This window comes from Enhydra lutris, unplaced genomic scaffold (assembly GCF_002288905.1).
Source record: "Enhydra lutris kenyoni isolate GAN:26980312 unplaced genomic scaffold, ASM228890v2 scaffoldscaffold9, whole genome shotgun sequence".
Classification (NCBI taxonomy): domain Eukaryota; kingdom Metazoa; phylum Chordata; class Mammalia; order Carnivora; family Mustelidae; genus Enhydra; species Enhydra lutris.
Window position 1 is genome coordinate 43,656,365 of NW_019154093.1, and position 21,307 is coordinate 43,677,671.

The 21,307-nt window shown below is 39.9% G+C and overlaps 1 protein-coding gene across 1 annotated transcript in view; it reads left to right on the plus strand.

The window, feature by feature from the left end:
* The window catches only part of LOC111143388 (ST6 N-acetylgalactosaminide alpha-2,6-sialyltransferase 3), a 533,116-nt gene that overhangs the window by 231,006 nt on the left and 280,803 nt on the right, over positions 1–21,307 (plus strand). The window contains exon 2 of the mRNA XM_022497092.1: positions 375–569. Coding sequence (XP_022352800.1) covers positions 375–569 — 195 coding nt within the window. The remainder of the gene's footprint in view (positions 1–374; positions 570–21,307) is intronic.

The following is a 21,307-nucleotide window of genomic DNA, read 5'->3' on the forward strand; positions in this document are numbered from 1 at the left end:
GTTGGGGTGAAGGGATGATGACGGGAGGGGACCTGAGCAGTTAGGAAAGGCTTCCTGTAGTTGAGAATGTCTGATTTGTGTTTTGAAAATTGAATAGAAATTGTTGAGGGATATAGGGAAGTAAGGAAGAGTAGGAATGGAGGGAAAGATAATCTAAGAAAGTTGCTCTGCTTGCTCTCAGAGGCTTATGAAAGCAACCTGGTCACCAAATGATTATGTTCCGTCTGCAAGTGAAATATCCTAAATGAAATCATCCTTTGATCCCTCTGAAAGAAAAAGTGAGAGAAACAAAGGCATCTCCCTCTGTGACTACTTTTGGTTGAAAGTCATTTGTTCATTCATTCACTCTTTTTTTTTTTTTAAATATTTTGTAGAGAAAGTCTGTGATCGCAGTGAGCTTCATAGCAGCGTTCCTCTTCCTGCTGGTTGTGCGCCTGGTAAATGAAGTGAATTTCCCACTGCTGCTAAACTGCTTCAGACAGCCTGGCACAAAATGGATTCCATTCTCCTACACATATATGCGGCCCCTTCGAACTCACTATGGATACATAAATGTGAGGACACAAGAGGTAAGACCTCAGAGGATTTCCTAGGATCCATGGGTACCAAGGTAACAGGCTCCTAATCACTGAACTTACTCTCTCTGCCCCTACAAGCTTCTTTGGGTCCCTGGCATTTTCTGATTTCTCATTCTCAAACATTTACTGACACATGTGTGAAGTCTGCTGGCCCCCTCTACATCGAATCTTTGGATTCACTAGCTTCATGAGGATCAGAGGAGGCAATTACTTGTTTTCCTGGTGGTTTGTGGCATAACATACATATCTTTCTTTTTCAAAACTCTGATCAGCAGTTACCAGCTGGAGAATAGGCTGGCTTTATTTCCTGGAGGTCAACTAGTTGGGGATAGCTCTTTGTAGAACTGCAGAAAAGCATTTATATTCTTTAAAACTCTGTAATCCTTAGACCTGGAGCTAGAAAGGCCAAGCTGATTTTAAAATTCTCCATGGCTGCAGAGATAATGGGATTTAAAGAGTTTCCAAATTTAAAGGGGTTAAAAGCATTTAAGTCCTATAATCACTGAACCTCTAAATCTTTGTAGCCATTTGGTCATATAGGAGAGAATGGAGGTACATGGACAACTAGAAAGTATGCTGCACTGTGCTTGCAGCACTTTTATAAGCAAGAATTTATATCTTGGAGGGAGGTAAAGAATAATGAACCTTCCAAAATGTGTGAAGTATATAGAAGTGATTAATACAATTGTTTTCACTATTTGTTTCTATAAAGTAGGATATATGTGAGGTTAATATTTGTAGATGCGAAGTCCAAGCCTGTCTGAAGCTGTTGGCAAGAGGGGTACAAGTCACCAGAGTGTCTACATCATTGGGAAGAGTTTGGCTCAGATCCCATTGACAGGCCGTTGCCCAGAGATACTAGAGAGGAGACTTAACATGCAGAAAGCTAGCTGCTCCTGTCCCAAGAGCTATTCTTAGCATCCAGGGAGGGATACTGAAAGCTATATTGGTCCATCCCCTTTTGTAAGCAATATTATACTTGAGTCACTGCTTCTGGTTAATTCGATTCTTTGAAAATTGTTTCTGTAGCTGCAGGATTTACAGGATTTTATTAGACATTTATAGTAAAAAGACAAAAACGCCATTAATAACATGTAAATTCATAGGAGTCTTGCTTGATGTTTATCTTTTCATTGGTTTTAAATTCCTTTTTTATTTTTTTTTTTTTAAGATTTTATTTATTTATTTGACAGATAGAGATCACAAGTAGGCAGAGGCAGGCAGAGAGAGAGAGGAGGAAGCAGGCTCCCTGCTGAGCAGAGAGCCCGATGTGGGGCTCGATCCCAGGACCCTGGGATCATGACCCGAGCTGAAGGCAGAGGCTTTAACCCACTAAGCCACCCAGGCGTCCCTTAAATTCCTTTTTTAAAAATTGTCCATTTCTTGCATTTGTTGAGTGTCCTGGTAAATTAATAGCTTATATAAAAATGTATCTCTTAGAGAATAGGGTGTGTCACTCTCATCTTCTGTTTCTTTCATTTTTGGTTGTCACTGAATATCCTGTAACTGCTGGATTGTGTTGCTCATCTCACAAGTGCCTGTCACAAGTAGAAAATGAAACACATGACTAAAGTGTCTCATGAACTAATCTCTTGAGGGAAATCCCAGCAAATGTTAAAGACCCTTTGATTTATCTAAATATTAATGGATTGGATCTTGGAGCAGTACCGGAAAACTGACATGAAATGCACTTATTTAATTAGTTACATCAATGAGCTACCTTTAAAATTCTGTTGGTATGGTTTCTATTTATATTTTTCTTTTTTATTTTTTTTGAACCTTGGTATAGTTTTTTTTTTTTTTAAGATTTTATTTATTTGACAGAGAGAGCTCACAAGCAGGCAGAGAGGCAGGCAGAAAGAGAGGAGGAAGCAGGCTCCCTACTGAGCAGAGAGCCCGACACGGGGCTCAATCCAGGACCCTGAGATCATGATCTGAGCCGAAGGCAGAGGGTTAACCCACTGAGCCACCCAGGCGCCCCGAACCTTGGTATAGTTTTTAATGCAATAGCTTTACCAGATGATATTGATCATTATTTTGCTCCTGTGGAGGGTCCATCTTGGGAGGAAGCATGATTCCTGGAAAGAGTTTTTAAGTTTTGAGGGACACAGGTATGATTTACATGTCAGTTCTGTAAAGACAACACCATTGTTATTAAATTCCAGGGGGCTGGAGGCAGAGGGTGAGAGACAGGCTTTATGCTCAGCTCAGAGTCCAACCGACTTGGGGCTCGATCACCTGACCCCAAGATCATGATCTGAGCTGAGATCAAGTGTCTGACCCTCAACCAACTGAGCTGCCCAGCACCCCTAGAACAATAGTTCTTAGATACTAGGATGGGCAGTATAAATTGGAACAAGACTTTTGGAAAAAACAGCTTCCTGTTGCCAAGTGAAGTTGAAGATCTGCATATACCAGCATGTCCAGTCATTGATGTACTCACTAGAGGCACTCAGGAGCACACGCACCAGGAGCAGCATTATTCACAAGAGCTAGAACCTGGCAGCAACCCAACTGACTGCCAGAAGGAGAATGGATTCAAATAGTTCTCCATACACCAGAATATGCTACAGCCATGAAAATGAAGAAGCTACGTGTGTTAGATTAGACACACGTCTAGAGTGTGCTGTGTGTGACGCTGGGTGAATGATCTTGAGCCAAAGATGCAAGAATAATAAAATACAGAGTGTGATTCTGTTTACAGATCACAGGAAAAGACAAAACTAAACGATGTTGCTTAGAGACATAGATAGGAGGTAAAACTACAAAGAAAAAAAAGAGGAAGAAAATCATCGTCACAGAAGTGGGAAGAGAGAAGTATGCTGTTTGTGATCAGAGTGGGTCTCTGGGATATTTGCGGTGTCCTATCTTTTGATCCAGTTGGAAGTTACGGGATGTTCACATCCTATTTGTTAAGTACACATTAACGATGCTTCACTTTTGTACTTGTCTGTTTCATAATAAAAAATTAAAAATATATTCTGAGCCCAGGGAGGGTATTTACTGACCAAGAATCACAAAAAGCATTTCACCTAAGTTAACAGCAGGAAGTAACTAAAAAGAAGCAATGGGGCATTAAGCTTTCTAAAGCAAACTGGAAATATTTGCAATAGGCAACTTCATCTTATGCAGAGACTAACAGATAGGTAACTTATTCCTCTAGTCCATGTGTGACAGAAGGAGAGGTCCATGCTGTAATATGAGTGTAGGTGATGAGCAGAAAATTTTGCATGGAAGTTGAAAAACAATAAAATAACATCCAAAAGGAAGGAGAGATTTTCCTCAGACAATTTTAGGTCAACAGTTTTTGCCTAAATTGGGAGGAAAGCTAAATTCGGTGGCTCTCTACCTCCTTTTTCACTGATTTCCTCTTTCCTTCTCACAGTTCCAACCCACCCCTGTGTCCAGGCTTCACTCTTCCTCCCAAATGCTCTGTGTGCCGGTCTTCACCAGATAATGGCTTCAGATGTAATCGTCCCCAGAGATGGTTGCATTTAAATATGGCTTGCATTAAATAAAGGAAGAAAACGTCTTCAAGAACCAAAGTCATATAGCTTAAATGATAGGTGGTAGACTTGATCTCATGAGGCAGACAGCTTCTGTAGTGACCCTCGAACCTTACCTCAAAGGCAGCCACCCACTCCTATGTTCCTATTCACTCTATTTTAACCTGGAGACGGGGCAATAGGTAGGGCTTAGCTCAGTCAAGTGGTCACCAAGCTGATGTGTTTATTTTAGTATCTTGGTCCTTGAGGTTTTCTCAGAAGTTTCTCAGAAGAAAGCACAAGCTTTTTAGAAACCAACAGACTTCCCAGAATGTTTTGAGCATGTAAACATGCCAGCAATGATTTCTAGACCTAGAACATCTACAAACACGATCATTGCTGATGATGGCTTTATTGCCTGATGCTGTAGCTGGACCAGATGCTAAACAAGGTTTTATGAACAAAAGTGTTTACAAGAAAGAGTATCTCTCCACCGTTGTCTAAAATAAAGTGGGAGTGGGGGTGGCAGAATTAGGTCGAAGATGAGTGGATGTTGGGAGAACTGGATTTCTTGGAAACAAAAAACGGATTCTCCGGTTATCTTTTTTTTTTAATTTTTAAAAAGATTTTATTTATTTATTTGATAGAGAGAGAGAGAGATAAAGAGCACAAGCAGAGGGAGCAGCAGGCAGAGGAGAAGCAGATTCCCTGCTGATCAAGGAGTTGGATGCGGGACTCGATCTTAGGGACCCCCGGTTCATGACCTGAGCTGAAGGCAGATGCTTAGCTCTGGTAATCTTTAAAAATATGAGCTTTGGTCTCCTGGGCTTGGCACAGGTGGAAGTAGAGGCAATCTTATGAATCTGTGACAGTCTGTCCTGAAGGCCTCATGGATAGTTAATTATACTCTGTTCAAGCTTGGGTTAATTTTATAAATCACCTAGTTCCTGAGAGACCTATTTTCAAGGAAGTGCAAGAAGTAAAAAGTATAAGGAATATGAGAAAGACAAACAAGTGGACTTGCTTTTATTTTAAATTGTTGGAGGGTTTTTTTCCTGGTTCAGGCCTATGAAAAGGAGTATGTTTTGAAAACTATGAATACTATTCTAGAGGAGTTAAATTGAAATGATTAAAATACCCTTCCCACCAAAACAGACAATCTAAATACAATGCCCCATTCTTTGCCCTTTGGCCCTTCTCTTTCTTAACCAATATGGGCTAAAGTTCTTATCTTTGGGGGAGGAGCAGTCTTGAGGAGGCAGGGAAGTAAAACGCCTTCCTACAAGGGAGGTGGGAGCTGAGATGCTGCAAGTCTCTGCTGGCCACAGAACCCAGAATTCCCTGCCAGTACTTGTGTTTGATTTATCATCAGCCATGGTGTACTACGGAACTGAAGCTGGGACTTAGGGAGATTTAGGTTTTGCAGTAGGCCCTGGGCTCCCTCTGTGCTCCACCCCCCTTTAATTTCTGGCCCACTAGCTGCTCAGATGTGCCCTCCAATGTCACTACTGTGTTCATGCAACTCTGCATTTTGATAGGACTGCGGGGGGGGGGGGGGGGGACCCCACCTATGTCACTACTGTGTTCATGCAACTCTGCATTTTAATAGGACTGCGGGGGGGGAGGGGACCCCACCTATATAGCGTCATGGCAGAGTTACTATATTGTCATTTGACCTTGGACATGGTAAAAAGCATATGACGCTGAGTGTGTTTCCAAAAAATCCGTATCAGTGCTTGGCAGTAACCTATGCCCTCTGCTTTCTCCTTGATGCAGGTGTGAAAGATTTGTTTTAAAGTAGTTACTGTGGCAGGTAGAGAAAGTGTATAAAAAGCTAAGATACTGAGGGCTTGGTTCAGGTAGCCATTGTTTCTCCCTGTTTGAAATCATGGCAGATTTTGAGGAAAGAGAAGGAAATGAACTTCAGGCTGCTAGATTCTGTTTGGTTTCTAGGCATGGAATCAGTCCTTGTGTTGTCTTTTTTGTTGGGTGACCTGGTGTGAAGACATTGCTCAGAGCAAGGAAGCAGCAACTTATTTGCATTAACTATTAGATAAGAGATTCAAGCTCTGGCAATCAATAGGAGGCCTGGCCAGATCTTCCTGGTGATCAGTGAGGGTGACAGATGTCTCCCTCCCATCTGATCAGAGAGTGGAACATGCTAGAGCTGCAGAGGATTTCTGGTATTCCTGGAAGAGTGCCCTTTCTGCTGGTACCTAAAGATGAGCTAAGGGAAGAAACACAGGATTTCTGGAACATAGCAATCAAGTTGTAGGGCTGCATATTGATTTGCGTAACAATTAAATGAGGCCGAAATATGCCTCTTTTAAAAATGAGACCATTTTAAAGCCTCAAGTAGACTAAATAAGAATACTTAGGATCAGTTGCTGTGACAGGCCTTACTAGCCCAATTAAAGATGTGCATAACATATTGATGTTGCAATAGAATTTCCTGAATTGTGGTTATAGCAACAATTAAGGAACAGAACTGACTTTCTTGGCAATAAACGCACACACTCCACAAATTCAAATAAATGTACACATGTAACTAAAGCTGACATGAATAGGTTTTCTATATTTGGGAATATAGGCTTTGGGTTTTTCATAAGTATAGTGAGAGCAATTATATGCAAATGAATGTTCCAAACGTTTAAATCTGATCGATTTAATTGTTAATTAAATTCTGAATATTCACATTTGTGTAATCGTAAAGAAAGAGAAATTTCAACTATTAAATTGTTATAGAAAAGGAAACAACTAAATTAACATACCATAAAGATTACTTATTTGGCATGTGCATATTAAATTCATCATTTTTAAGATAATTTATCTTTTTCCTAAGTATAAGGGCATATATTTATTGAGTGGAGAAGAGATGATGTTTCTCAGTGTGGTCATGAGGTATAAACTACCCAACAGTGGCTGCATGTCAAGGCAGTCTCTGCTCCAGAGCCTCATGGGAGGGACAGACGTAACTATGGGCTGGAAAAGCTCCATGAAGCTTTCATGGGAGAAGTGAGACTTGTGTGTAGGAGAAGGATTTGGATAGCATGGAGAGAAGAGAGAAAGTTGAGCTAGGGAAAAGAGCAAGAGCCAAAGTTCTGATTAGACCCTGTCCATTTTCCTTCAGCTCCTACCACTCCTAGTAGGCCAAGTACACTAAACCGAAAGTTACGGTGAATGCCTACTGTGGGTGATCCATTTCTTACCTCTTTCTGGTTCTATCAGCCTTGTTGCTAATCTCTTGCCTCTAAATTTTGTTGGCTAGTGACTTCAAGTCTTGGAGTGCTCATACTTTGGTCCTGCTGTACCAAAAACTACATATGGGGTCACTTCTAATAATGCTTCCCTCTATGTACCCCCAACGTAGACATGGCATCCCATGCCCAAGGAACCCCTGAGGAATGCCATAGGCCTGCATGATCCTCTGACTTTCCAGAGAAGGAAATCAGACACATGAGGGGTCAATAAGTAGGCCCATCTGCCTGGAATACAACTTACTCTAGGGAATAGAAGATAAACAATGCATTCATTGGGGAATGATAATGTAGGTTGGGAATGGGATCCCTGAAAAGGGAAAAACCACATGCATACTTGGCAAAACAGTAATATATACATACATACATACACATTCATGAACCAATATGAACAAATAATACGGAAAAGACACACACACACACACACACACACACACACCCCTATATGCATGTGATCTATACATACACACATGCTTACAGAACAGCTTATACTTTCTTAAATACACACAGACTGTATGTATATATACTATATTACATAATTAGATGGTTAAAATATAGGATTAGTCAGTTAGGTATATGTGGTGTCTCTTATGCTTGTCTCCTCTTCACTGCCTCCTTATTACAGAAATAATCCCTCCCTTTTGATGACAGGGGTGAGCAGAAAATTCAGGCTAGTAATGGGCCAATCAAGTGATTGGCCAAGAGATGGACACATGGCTCAAATAAGCCATTTTGAACTCTTCCCAGACTTTATTATTTTCCTGGGTAATGCTGTGCTCTTTTCTTTAGTTGTAGAGCTCTTGAGATGGGATTCTCTGGGTGGCAGTGGCTGTGTTCCCTGGAGGGGACAAGACCAAGACACAAAGAGAAGCAAAAATCAGTTGCAGAGCTAAAGCGAGGGCCTGAACAAATGCTCTGGTGCTGAGACCAGTCAGTCTACCCTCCTCTGTGGTTTGGGCATATAACCTAATAAATCCCTCCTTTTTATGTGTGCTGCCTTGAACTATGTTTTGGTCACTTGCAACCAGAGTCCTAGCTGATACATACATTATATGTTAAAGGTATTTTATAAGAACAATAACCAAACATTCTGAAACTCATCTTTAAACAAGGTGCTACCTGCAGGATGCCAGGAGCTACCTTTCCAAACCCATACTTCATAACTGCTGGGAGGCTTTGCACAAGAAGACACGTTTGTCACTCCATCAGTCAGCTCAGGTGTCCACAGAGATGCGCGCTGTCTTCCTCATCAGGGACATATGTTTAGGAAACTAGCTTGTTCTTTTGAGAGGGAAGTAAAGGTCATGATTTCTCAAGGTCATCAAACCAGAAAAGGGCCAGACAAGACTGATTACTTACTGACTTTCTAGTCTTACTCAACTGATAAATCATATAGTTTTATTATAATTATTCAGATGAAATCTTCCCTATTGCTATGAGGCATCATCAGTCAAAATAGATTGATTTTCACTTTACAAATCACATTTGTTATTGATGAAAGATCCATTATTATCATAGTTTTCAACGTAGTAATTTGTTCCCCAGGAAGATACAGGGAATTTTATTCATTATAGAACCTTAAGTGGATAAATGCCTGTTTGCCAACTGCCATGTTAACACACTTGAAAGGGACCTATGAAAAATTGAAATTCATTTGTGACAAGCAAAGAAAGACAAAACAGGGCACCCACAAAAAAGCATCCTGATTTGAGAGTTGAAAAAGATGATAGAACTAGGGCCCCAATGGTAAGAGTTTTGCTTCAGCTTTTCTCAAGTTCCAGCCTGACAGAATGACTAGCACAAAAACCATTCATCATGTGGCAGTTAGAATTAACCATGAATCATAGTCAATCCCAAATATTTAATAAGTGCTTGCTCAGTTCTAGATCTTAGCTGTGCTAAGGATCAGCAAGAAACCCCACTTTCCAAAAAAACTGAAATTGGGGTTCACCAAGGAAGAGAATGAGAAAGACCCAGTTACAAGTGTCCTGGAACAATACCATCTAAAGGGCTTTGACATTTCATCACAACAGATTTATTCCACTGCTGTTAAGGATAGAGAACACTCCAGCAATTTTCATTAAACAATTGTACTCAATGTCTGGAGGATAATTTGTCACTAAGTAGATGGCATTGAGCTGTGATTTCTCCAGCCTAGTGATTTTCCAGAGTAGGCTTACAAAGGCTTACATACAAAAGAAAAATATTTATTAAAGAATTTTCATTTCAAAAGTAACTCTACATCTCCTATATCAAATAGTATCCTGCAAGACTTAGGAAATGGTATATCTGGTTCATTGAGCAATCTGGCTAGTGGAAAATTTTTAAGTAGTTAATAAATAGATGATTGATTTAAAAGGAAAAGGAGATGAAGAGTTCAGGTCTGGCAATATGGTGGTCTATGAGAACATGACAGCTTTCTTGCTGTCATGCTGGATAAATAGGTTGCCTTATCTAATGCCCAGCTGACACTGCCAGAAAAAAATTAAGTCTTTAGGCACCAGGAACTTGAAAGGAATGGAAATAGATGTAAGCATGAATGTGGATGTTGTGGTTTCCTGGAGTTTTATTAATATCAACAATGGAGGGGATACATAACATTGACCCCCCAGGAACAGAAGGTAGGGCCTCAGTCCACTAACGAACACAGAGAGTGAGAACTGTCTCCGCCCCACTCCCTGTCCACACACAGCCCTAAGGTTGAGCCCTTAACAGCTCTGCCCTAGTGAAAGGGGAGGCTGGGGAAGAAACCTGAAACCTGGCACAGAGCGCCAATAAGGAGGCTTATTTATATCTTTGGTTTCTGGATAACAAAAAAAATCATCCCTGGAAATTCAAAATGCTAGACCTCTATCCTAGTGGTCTTTCAGTTTGAATTTTACTACTTAAATTTCTAGGCAACCAGCAAGATGAGAAATCAACCCCATATTTGGTCTCCAGCTAGTGATAAACTGGGGTTAAAGTGACTAGAACTCCCCAGGAAGGTGTTCCCACAACTCGGACACAAGTGCACCATTAAAAATGATAAGACGGAAGGAAACTGAGTTTACTGTGAGGATTTGCATGCTTTGTTATAGAAGATATCTCTGTTGATTACAGTGTGTTCCCCTGTCCTTAGTTGTGGTCTTCCATCATATGTTGTGCATTTGCTCTCTCGTCCTCCTCAGTGGGAGAATTCTCAGTTCCCAAATGTACCTGGTTCAAGGCATTTGGCTGGGAAAAGGGATCATGGACCCATGTACTTAAGCATTTCACACGCCATCATTTCTTTTCATCCTTACAGACTACATACTATTTTACTGATTTAATTTATTTTGCAAGGCCCCAAATTGGTGATTCTGTGCCAGTGACTTTAGTCGTCCTGTGAGGGCAAAGGCAGAGCCCGAGATTACATTGGTCAGCAAATTTTATTCAATGGTTTCATGGGAGTTGGTCAGTTCATCAAGTCAGAAAGGTCACTGGCTCATAATTGCTGAATGCACTACATCCTGAGCCCCATGGTAGGTTCTGGAATTGTAAAGATAAAACACTTTCATAATGTTGAATGGTGATAAGTGAGGTAGAGTAGTGTATGTGGAGCATTATTTTAGCTCTTGAAGTGTAGGCCTAGAAAGATAGTTTGGAGACAGTAGCTCCAAATATTCAGTATAATGGTCTCTGTTAGGATGGTAAATCTAGGTGACCTTTTGCTTAATCATGTTTTCCATTTTTTCTATAATGAGCAGGTATTGTATTTGTTATTAGAAAAAAATTAGTAGAATTAAGCCCTTTATTTTTAAAGCAGTATCTATCTGTGAAATATTTTAGAGCTGTTTTCATCTTTGAAAAAAATTGAATTTAAGATATCTAGATAAATGCATTGGAGTATTTTAAAAGTGAGTACTCTCCGATTCTTTAAGTGTGTGTTGCTTATAGTGACTTCCTTCTGTACAATATGGAAAGGGGAAAAAATAGTAATTTTATAGTGGAGAAACCTGACAAATACTACGTCGGCCAGGTGAACAAGGTCAACATCAATAGTGATAAATCATGTGGGTAGTATATACCCTTAATGTGATGCCATGAAATGACACTTTGCCTCTACACTCTTCTTCTCTCAAACCCATAACTCCTGTGTAATCATGAGAAAAACCCTAGACAAATATAAATTGAGGACCATTCCGACCAGTACTACTCAAAACTGCCAGGGTCATAAAAACAAGGGAAATTTGAGAAACTGCCAAAGCCAAGAGGATCCTAAGGAGACATGACTGCTACCTGCAATGTGGTATCCTGGATGAGTTCTTGGAACAGAATAAGGATATTAGGTCAAAACTAAAAAAACTCCATAAAGTATGGACCTTAGTTACTAATAATTTACCAATATTGGTTCACTAATTATAGCAAATGTATCATACCAATACAAGATTTTGATAATAGGGGAAACTGGAGGTGGAGTATTTGGGAACCCTCTGTATTGTCTTCTCAATTTTTATGTGAATCTAAAACTGTCCTAAAATAAGTTAATTTTTTAAAATGGCAGTAGGTTTTTGATCTTTGTATCTGGAAGGTTGGAATTGCCATTAACTGAGATGAGGAAGACCACAGAAAGAGGTGGTTCAAAATAATTTGAAATTTATAATGGTCCAGCTCCACAGCAAGTGCATTGTGAATACACCATTGTCTTAATTTTCTATACTGAATACAATAGATACTTTTGGGAAAAATTGAGTATCCTAGAAATAATTCCTGTAGTCCTCAAAAAACTTAAAAAATTCAAATTTTTCAAAGATTCCTCCAAAAACACACTGGAAACCAATCTGAGCTTTTAAATTCCTGTTAGTTATCCTCGTGCACTTACTCAGTTTCCTCTATTGTTAATGCAGCCCACTTTTTGGCAATGCAAATAATTTGTAGAATTCCTAGAAGGAAAGATTCAAGTAAATAACTTCTTGGTTCTGTATAATATTATATTTTGCCAATAACTAACTTTTTTTCCCATCTTTTTTTTTTTTTAAAGATTTTATTTATTTATTTGATAGAGAGAGACACAGACCGAGAGAGGGAATACAAGCAGGCGAAGTGGGAGAGGGAAAAGCGGGCTTCCAGCTGAGCAGGAAGCCTGATGTGGGGCTCGATCCCAGGACCCTGAGATCATGACCTGAGCCAAAGGCAGACCCTAACGACTGAGCCATCCAGGTGCCCCTTTTTCCCATCTTTTTAAAATATTTTATTTATTTATTATTGATTTTAGAGAGAGTGTGTGCAACCTGGGAGGGAGAGGAAAAGGGAGGGAGAAGGAATCTCATGCAGACTCCCTACTGAGCACAGAGTCCCATTCGGGGCTCAGTGTCATGACTCTGAGATCATGACCTGAGCTGAAACCAAGAGTCAGAGGCTTAACTGACTGAGCTGCCCAGGCACCCCTTGCCAAGAACTTTCTAATAAGGCTCAATAATGTTTGTTGGATGGAGGACATTTACATATCTTTCAGTTATCTTTCCCAGAGCTCACAAGATGAGGTTTTCCAAAGCATGTCCCCAGAAGGTGTCAACAATTACATAACAGGAGTAATAATAACAATGATAATAATAAGCCAACACATACAGTGCTTGCTATGTGCCAGACACCATTCTAAATACTTTACATATTCTTATCTATTTAAACCTCGTAATTCTAATAATTAGGTATTATTATCGTCCCATTTTGCAAATGAGGAAACAGAGGCTCAGAAAAGATAACTTGTCGAAGGTTGCATGGCCTTTGAGTGGAGTTGCTGAAATTGGTACCCTGACTCCAGAGTCTCTGCTTTTCACCACCACACGTACTGTCTCTTAGAATAAGAGTTCACATGTATGTAGAGCAAGGACATCTCTGCTCCCGGAAAGATGGAAAACTTGAGGATGAGCCGAGGGACTACTTTCTTCCTCAAAAAATGCCTCTTTCACATTTCTTATATATGCCAGAAATGAGGTAAATGCCACTGAAGCATTGTGGCAACTTCAAATGTCCTGTATAGGTAATGTCCCCCTAGGTTTAGTATGCGGAAGCACTGTGCACCTAGGTTATATTTTTTCTGGTCTTTGTTATTTCTCCCAAAACTCTTGAGACAGAAGTAGTTTCATTTAAATATCCTATTGCCTTAGTTTTCTATTTAGTCTTTCTCTATATGCAGACAGGGTTATGAAGTTATAATTGTGGTATATATAGAAGGTTGTGTATATTTTTTATATCACTAACCATTTATCACTACATCCATTATTCTATAATCCCTTTTCCCTTTGTTTTAGGAAGCCCATTATATGGTTGTCTTGCATTTGTTTGTTATACTGCACTCTTTTGTGAGGTCCAGTTAAGTTTTAGAAGTTTCCTTTAGATTGTTTCTGTGTGCAATCTCGGTGTTTTTAAATGATTTTTTTCTCCCTTTTCAAAATTTTATGGCATTAACTAGAACTTATCATACAATTGTAAACAATAGCTTCTAAAGAGATTTTTTAAAATATTTATTTGACAGACAGAGATCACAAGTAGGTAGAGAGCCAGGCAGAGAGAGAGGGGGAAGCAGGCTCCCCGCTGAGCAGAGAGCCCGATGAGGGGCTCGATCCCAGGACCCTGGAATCACGACCTGAGCTGAAGGCAGAGGCTTTAACCCACTGAGCCACCCAGGTGCCCCAGCTTCTAAAGAGATTTTTAAAAAGAGTGTTTGGTCACTCAGTATAAAATTGACCTGATTTGAATTTCTTTACCATATTAGGGAAGAATCCAATTGCTTTTAAAATCATTTTTCTAAAATCATATTTATATGTGTTAAATTTTGTCAGGTGACTTTTTGGGCATCTATTGAAATGACTGTATGATTTTTCTCTTGAAACTTATCAGGATGGTACTTTCTTGTTTTGAATCACCTTTACCAACTGATTTCCTTTTTTTCTTAGTGTAAGCATTAGTCAGATTTCTTCAGAGAAACAGAACCAACAGAAGGTATGTATATATAGAGATTTGTTTTAAGGAATCAGCTCATGTGATTGTAGAGGCCTGGTGAGTCCAAAATATGATGGGGTAGTCTAGCATTCTTGAGTTGCAGATTGAGTCCAAAGACAGTCTGTTCTTAAAGAATTCCTTCTCTCAGGGTAAGGTCAACCTTTGTTCTAGTAAGCCTTCAACTAATTGGATAAGGCCCACCCACATTATGGAGGGTACTTGGCTATACTCAAAGTACAATTTAAGTGTTAATCTCTTGAGGTGCCTGGGTGGCTCAGTTGTTAAATGTCTGCTTTTGGCTCAGGTTATGATCCCAGGATCCTGGGATCGAGCACCGTATCGGGTTCCCTGCTTGTGTTCTGTCTCTTGCTGTCTGCCTCTCTGTCAAATAAATAAATAAAATCTTTTTAAAAATTTAAAAAATAGGTGTTAATCTCATCCAAAAAACAATTTCACAGACACATCCAGAATCACATTTCACCAAACATCTAGCCATCATGGCTCAGTAAGTTAACATGTAAAATTAAGTATAACAGTATATTAGGCTTTTAATGAATCAATGAATTTAAAAATATCTCACAGTATGAGTTATGTAACATTATTCTCCCATATTGTGGATAAGGAAGTCGAGACTAAGAAAGGTTATAAAACTTGTTCCAAGTCACACTTGCTCCTGGTGGCAGGGCTGAGTCTTCAACCCTGGACTCCAGAACTCTAGGGTTAGTCCTGTGATCAAGAGCATCCAGTGTGTTAACATGTTATTCTCCATACTGGCCCCCTACTTCCTTTGGTCGGGGTTCAGCTGCCTGTGTCTCTCATATGTCACTTGGTCTTGTGTGCTTTTGTGGGTTGGATGGTGAGTAATAAGAGTTGAGATTATACTTACTGCTGTGAGCTGATGTAAGTTGATCACCTTGCCGCAGTCTGCATCTGGGCTGAGTACAAAACCGAAGCTCTCTTCCTGACTTTTTACTCTATTGTACTGGTAGGCATAACAACCATAGCACCACCATTCTTGCTATCTGCTGATGAGTTGACCTCATACTTCTCTCCTTATATTTTTCAAAAGACACAGGCTGTTTTGCAAGTTATTTAAGCCCTGTTTCAAAAGCAGTATGGTTGATGACTGTGTTTCATCCCTGGCTGCAGTGAGCCTTTTAACCCTGTATCCTTGCAATAATATGAGCTTTCTGGCAGGATGTGTTCAGGACAGCCTTTCAGAGCAAAAATGTTGATGTTCCCAAATTAAAGAGCTCGTGGTCTATGGTAATATATTCTCTTGATTTAAAATTAGGTGGAAGTTGGTATAGTTTGTCAGAGGATGAAAATGAGGCACAGTTTTGGGTGCTCAGCTATAAGCCAAATAGCCCTTGTGTTTCTTTCTTGAACATCTACTTCAAAGAGGCAGATTTGCTTTTGATATCTGTGGGAGCATGCATATGAACTGATTCCGGTGCCCTCATCATCTCCAGAATTATTTATTTGTTTGTTTGCCTATTTATTTATTTGTTTTGTGCATGGGTCTGTGGCCAATTTGCTTCTTTGTTTCTTGAAACCAGCACGATCATTATAATTCTCCTTTTCATTAAATAACTCACCCTCAGCCCGTTGTTGTTATCCTCCACTTAGAGATTGGGAATGGAGTCACCTAACATGAGGTCATTCATCTCTTCAGCGAGTGCTTTGCCTGTATTGCAAATTCTTATGCTGACAAAAACACAGGAAGCATGGCAACAGAATCATATTCACCACCTGAGCCACCTTGACATTTTCCTGGTAGTAGGAAGCTTTCTTTTTTCTCTTTTGCTTTAAACTCAGAAGAATGCATCCTAAATTCTGTAGGCTACCTAATCATGCCCATGAGCTTTCTCTTTTCAGTGCAACCTGCCCCATAACTGTTTTTTTTCTGTAAGCGATGCTAAATATGCAGAAAGCCAATTAGGATGTTTCATTTAGGATTCCTTTGCTTAACTGTTTCTCAGAACTTATGTGGCATAACTGCTCGAAGAAGATGTTAGAAGAAGAATAACATGTTCTCTATTGGTCTTTCGAGTTCTCACCTTCATGCCTTAGCTCAGACTGGAAGGCTCCTACCTGTCATCGCTTTGTGTAGAAAATCTACCCACCCCTCAATGCCCTTCCAAACACTATTTCCTCCGCGGTGGTTTGCCTGATTCTCCATAGAAGTCAACAATTCCTTCCTGTGAACCCCTCAGCACTTTTATTGTCACTACTATTGATAAACACTTGCATAATTCTTCTTGCCTTACAAAGTTTATAAACATATTATCCCATGTAATAAATGATCTTGTGAACCTGATATCGTCTCTGTTTGAATTAGACACATTACATAAATGAAGCACAGAGAGACTAATTTGTTGAAATGCTGCACACTGTCCGCTATCTTCTGACATTCAGTCTCTTCCTTTACCAGTTATATCCTTTTGGTCTTAAACTATTTTCCTCATCTTAGCTAACCCTTACAGAGCACCTCTTTTTGCCAGACATCCTTCTAGGTGGTTATATGCAGCAGAAATAATACCTAACACCAAATTGCAGAAATAATACCTAAGCTTCTTGCCAGATACTTAGTCTTCAAAGGAACCCTATGCAGTAGATATCATTATCATCCCACTGTTTGCTGGTGATGACTCCAAGAGACAGAGAGCTGAAGTAATTTACTCAAGAGCAGATAGCTGCAGGAAGTTACTGGGTCTTTCCACATCACGAATATGGTGTCTAGTCAGTGAAAATGCTGTGGAAACTCAGAATTATCAGAGGCCACACTTCAGCCATCAAAGAAAGATTATCCATCTCCTCTGCATTTCAGGTCTTGCAGTAATGCATTCCATAGACAGAATATAAACGCCATCGAGGACCATAGTGATCAGGAAGTCTGTTTGTTTTTCAGCCTTTGCTCTGCAAGATAGGGGAAGAGCACAGAAGAAGGTAAAAATAGATAGTGTGCGCTAATAGATGATACCTAGCATAGCTGTGATGCTGATATGAGGCTCTTGGTCGTTCCTTCTGAGTAAGACCCTGTTAAGATGGTTGTCGGATATTGTCACTCAGATCTGTAGTGGTTTCACCTGACCAATGCAGGAGAGATGAACAACCGTATAGTTTGATGTAGGAAAAGGTTGCTTGTTAAGGAATAGTGGATTATAGGACTGAGGAAGGAGTGGATGTTTTCTACAGCTTATGAGCAGGTGCCCATTCCATCTTTAACGGAAAATTAATCGGGCAAACAAATGCCCAAGGACTATATCCAGATGTGTTCCTAATGCAGTCACTCAGTGGATATGCCACCATCCAAAGGCTTCTTTAATCTTTCAGCTAAGTAATGATTGAGTAGAACCTTTGTTCCCCCTTTCCTGCTCAAATGCTGCGTCATTAACATTCTTGTTCAGAACCATCATCTCCTAAGTGTTCTGCAACTTACCCCTCTAATTGCTGGATAGATTGCTCTCAATTCTTCATCTAACCCAGTTGCTTGCAGGTTCCTTCTCCTGTAACAGTCTTAGCACGAAAGTTGCATCACCGAAATTCCCCACTACTGCTGACTGATTAGGGCGGGCTTTGAGCTGATGAGTATGTATTTCGGAGGGGGGGGGGCTTTGTTTGAAAAAGTGTCAGAGACTTTGTTTATGGGGGAACGACTGTAAATGTAAATGTAGACATTTGTTTACCAAAAAGAGTGGTAACTGAAGAATTACTAGTTATAGTCACCCCACTCGTCAGTGTACTGTGTCTTTTCCAATTAGTCCTCTCTTTTTATGAAGAAACCTGCCTAGAATATCTCACGGATTTTTCTCCCACAAGTGTGCTTTCGGGAAGTTTCCTGGAAGATTGATAGGAACACAAGGATTTCAGTTCATGGCGTCCTGTTAATCAGCTCAGATTTGTTAAAGTCATTAGTGTTATAAATTTCCTTGTACTCACAGTTTTCCTTACCTGGAGTTAATTCTGTGTCAGTGCATTAGTGTGGGCAGAGTACCTTCCACCAACTCAGTGTTTTTAATGGAGCTTACTTGGTTTAATAACAACGGAGATCCCCAAAGGGAAAACAAGGTATTTGGTTCAGATGTCTTGTGGGAGCTGAACCCACCAGAATGTTCTGCTGGGGGACTCATCACTAACCCGCCAACACTGGTTTCTGGATCCCATCAATTCCTTTTCACGGAAGCCGTGAAGTGAGGTGCACTTTCTTTATCTGGTCGTTTCTTTTTTCTTGTTTTTAATGCATGAAAGAGACATAGGAACGTTTGGAAAAGTTGGGACTTGGCAAATTGTAAGATTGATTTTCCTTTGTTGGTCCCCATAGTAGTCAGATCGAGATAAGATACTTAACTTCCCTGGGCTCTAAGTTGCCTTCTATAGAACAGAGTAGACACCAGTTCTTGGAAAGAAATAAGGCCGTGATGAGTCAGGTTTCCACCATGCGTAGGCTGTGCTAGGGGTTTAGGGCTAATGGCATTCCTTGAGGGAGTGGAGAAGGTGGTTACAAGGTTAGAGCTTGTGTTGTGAATCCATGTAGAGTCCTTATGACTGTTTGGTCTACAGACTCTGACATGTGCCTGTCTCTCACTGCACCCCTCCTCACAGAGCTTGGTGCTTTGGCTGAGCTGAATCACTTTGAGTTCCAGAATGCACAGTATATTTTACACCTTTCTGAATTTTCAAATGCTTGCCCCTCCCCTCATTTACCTGGTGAACTACTCAGCTTCCAGGCCTTTTCTTCTCCTCTTTCTTGGTGTGCTTGTTCTTGCGTGGCCTCAACATATATCTATCAGAGCCTCTTTAACTGTATATTGTCAGTACTTGTGTGCAGAGCTGACTTCTGCTCCATAACCATGTGGCACTTCCAGGTAGGATCCTCTTTATATCCCAAGCCCCTTTCATTTTCTTTCTGCCAAGATTAGTGCCTCCACTCAGAGAGAAGCACATCCAAAAATATTTTATAATGTGTGAATTTCAGTGTAGTGTTTATTTTAGCCATAACAGAAAAACAGATTGATTTTATCCAGAGATGTGCCTCTCCTCACACATAGTATATTCAATGGGTAGAAATACTCAGCAAGATTTGTATTTTAAAATCACAGGAAGGAGGATAAGCAATCAGAAAATATGAAGGCAGAGTTGAGTTCAATATAAGTAATAACTTTCTGGGCATCCAAACCGTTCAAAGTTGGAATGTGCTATCTTGTCAAATAATGGGGTCTCATGACTGGAAGTGTTCATACCAAGACTCACAGGGATGCTGTCAAATATATAGTCTTATATTGTTTTGGAAATAAGTGCTTGCCAAGATCCTTTCTAATCTTAAGAGTCTATTTTTATCTCTGTAATTCAGTTCAAATATTATTAAGTTCTCATAATTTCCAATTATGGAGTTGATATCCATCAATTTATCTCAACCTTCATTAAAAATTTTTTATTAATCCAAGTCAATGAAACAATTATCTTCTGCCTCACTCCCCAAAGAATCTTGCTGTCCTTGTTTATCCATGTTTCGTTTCTCTCCTTGTTTATAAATACATGGTAAAATTCCTAAGACTTTTAAAAGACCTATCAATTTAAGTCGACCAATACTTGAATAATGGGCCAGGTGCAATAGGACATAGTGAAGATATTAAAATGATTATGGTAGCTAACATTTATCAAGTGCTTCCTGCCATTTTACATATATCAACACATTTGTTATTCACAACAATGCTATGTGGCAGGTAAGTAGTTTCCCATTTTATACATTAGAATCCTGGGACTTGGGAAAGTTAAGTGATTTGCCCAAGATCATAGAGCTACTAGGTAGAAGAAACCCAGGAATCTGAATCTGTAACTTTAAGCATTACTGACTTTTGATGAATAAATTTAATAAGATACTATCTCTTACCTTCAAAGATGATTTCACCTGGTAGAACTACATGTGTTTATTATACACTGGACAAGGCGGTGCTTGCTTTTACTTATTCTGAAGATTTCTGCCTTCGTGCTTCTCTTTGCTGTTACTGCTTCCTAGCATTTTGGCAATGGCATCCATGCTCCTTTGATCTACAGCATTTATGATTTTCTAAACTTGCTATCTAACTTTACCAAGTTTGAACTGAGTCTGAACTCAGAGGAATGGGATTCTGTCTCTGTGATTATGTTAATTATCCTCCCCTGAATGTCTCCCTTTATATTTTGCTTTTGTGGGAACCACAGTCATGTGCAGTGATCCACCAACAGACTGATTTCTTCTATGAGCACACCTTAGACCTTGTAAAGTATAATTTAGAGAAGCCATTTTCAAATTTTAACATTCACCTGAAGGATTAGGCAAAACACCAGTTGCTGGGCCCCAGCCCCAGGGTCTCAGATTCAGTTGATCTAAGATCAGTTTCAAGAGTTTAAATTTGGAATGTGTTCTCAGGTAGTGCGGATGTTTCTGGTACTGGGACCATGCTTTGAGAGGCTGGGCTTTCTGGAGGTTAGACCGGGTCACAGATAGCAGAGGTGTGTTTAGAAAGCTTCATAGGTGATGCTAATGCACACCCAGGAGTTACACATATTCAAAGTATTACTCTAACTTTCAAAAAGCTTGAGTCAGTGCCATTCAATCCTCTGCTGACTTTGTTAGTTTTCTCTGAGCACTCTCTACATTTGTCACTCCTTGGTAACATGCCTACACCTACTTGCTTCAAAAGATTATTTGGGAGCAGAACTCAGGCTGATGTCTATCTCAGTAAAGACCAAGCAAGTAATTAATTGAAGATTTAATATACCTCCTTTTCCCAGTAATGTTTTCCAGTTACACACATGGCATAGCATGTGGTAGGTGCTCAAGGAATGTGTGGGATGAATGACTATCTCTTACAATAACACCCTTATTCCACCAGGCTAGGTTGACCGACCATATATCTCTAGCATGCTAGAATGATAACTTACTTCTGATAAAATTACTGATTAATCCAAAAGAGCCATGCAAAATTGTTTTCCTCTTTTTGCTTGCTATTTTCAGTTTTCCCGACTTGGGCTCAGCCAGCAG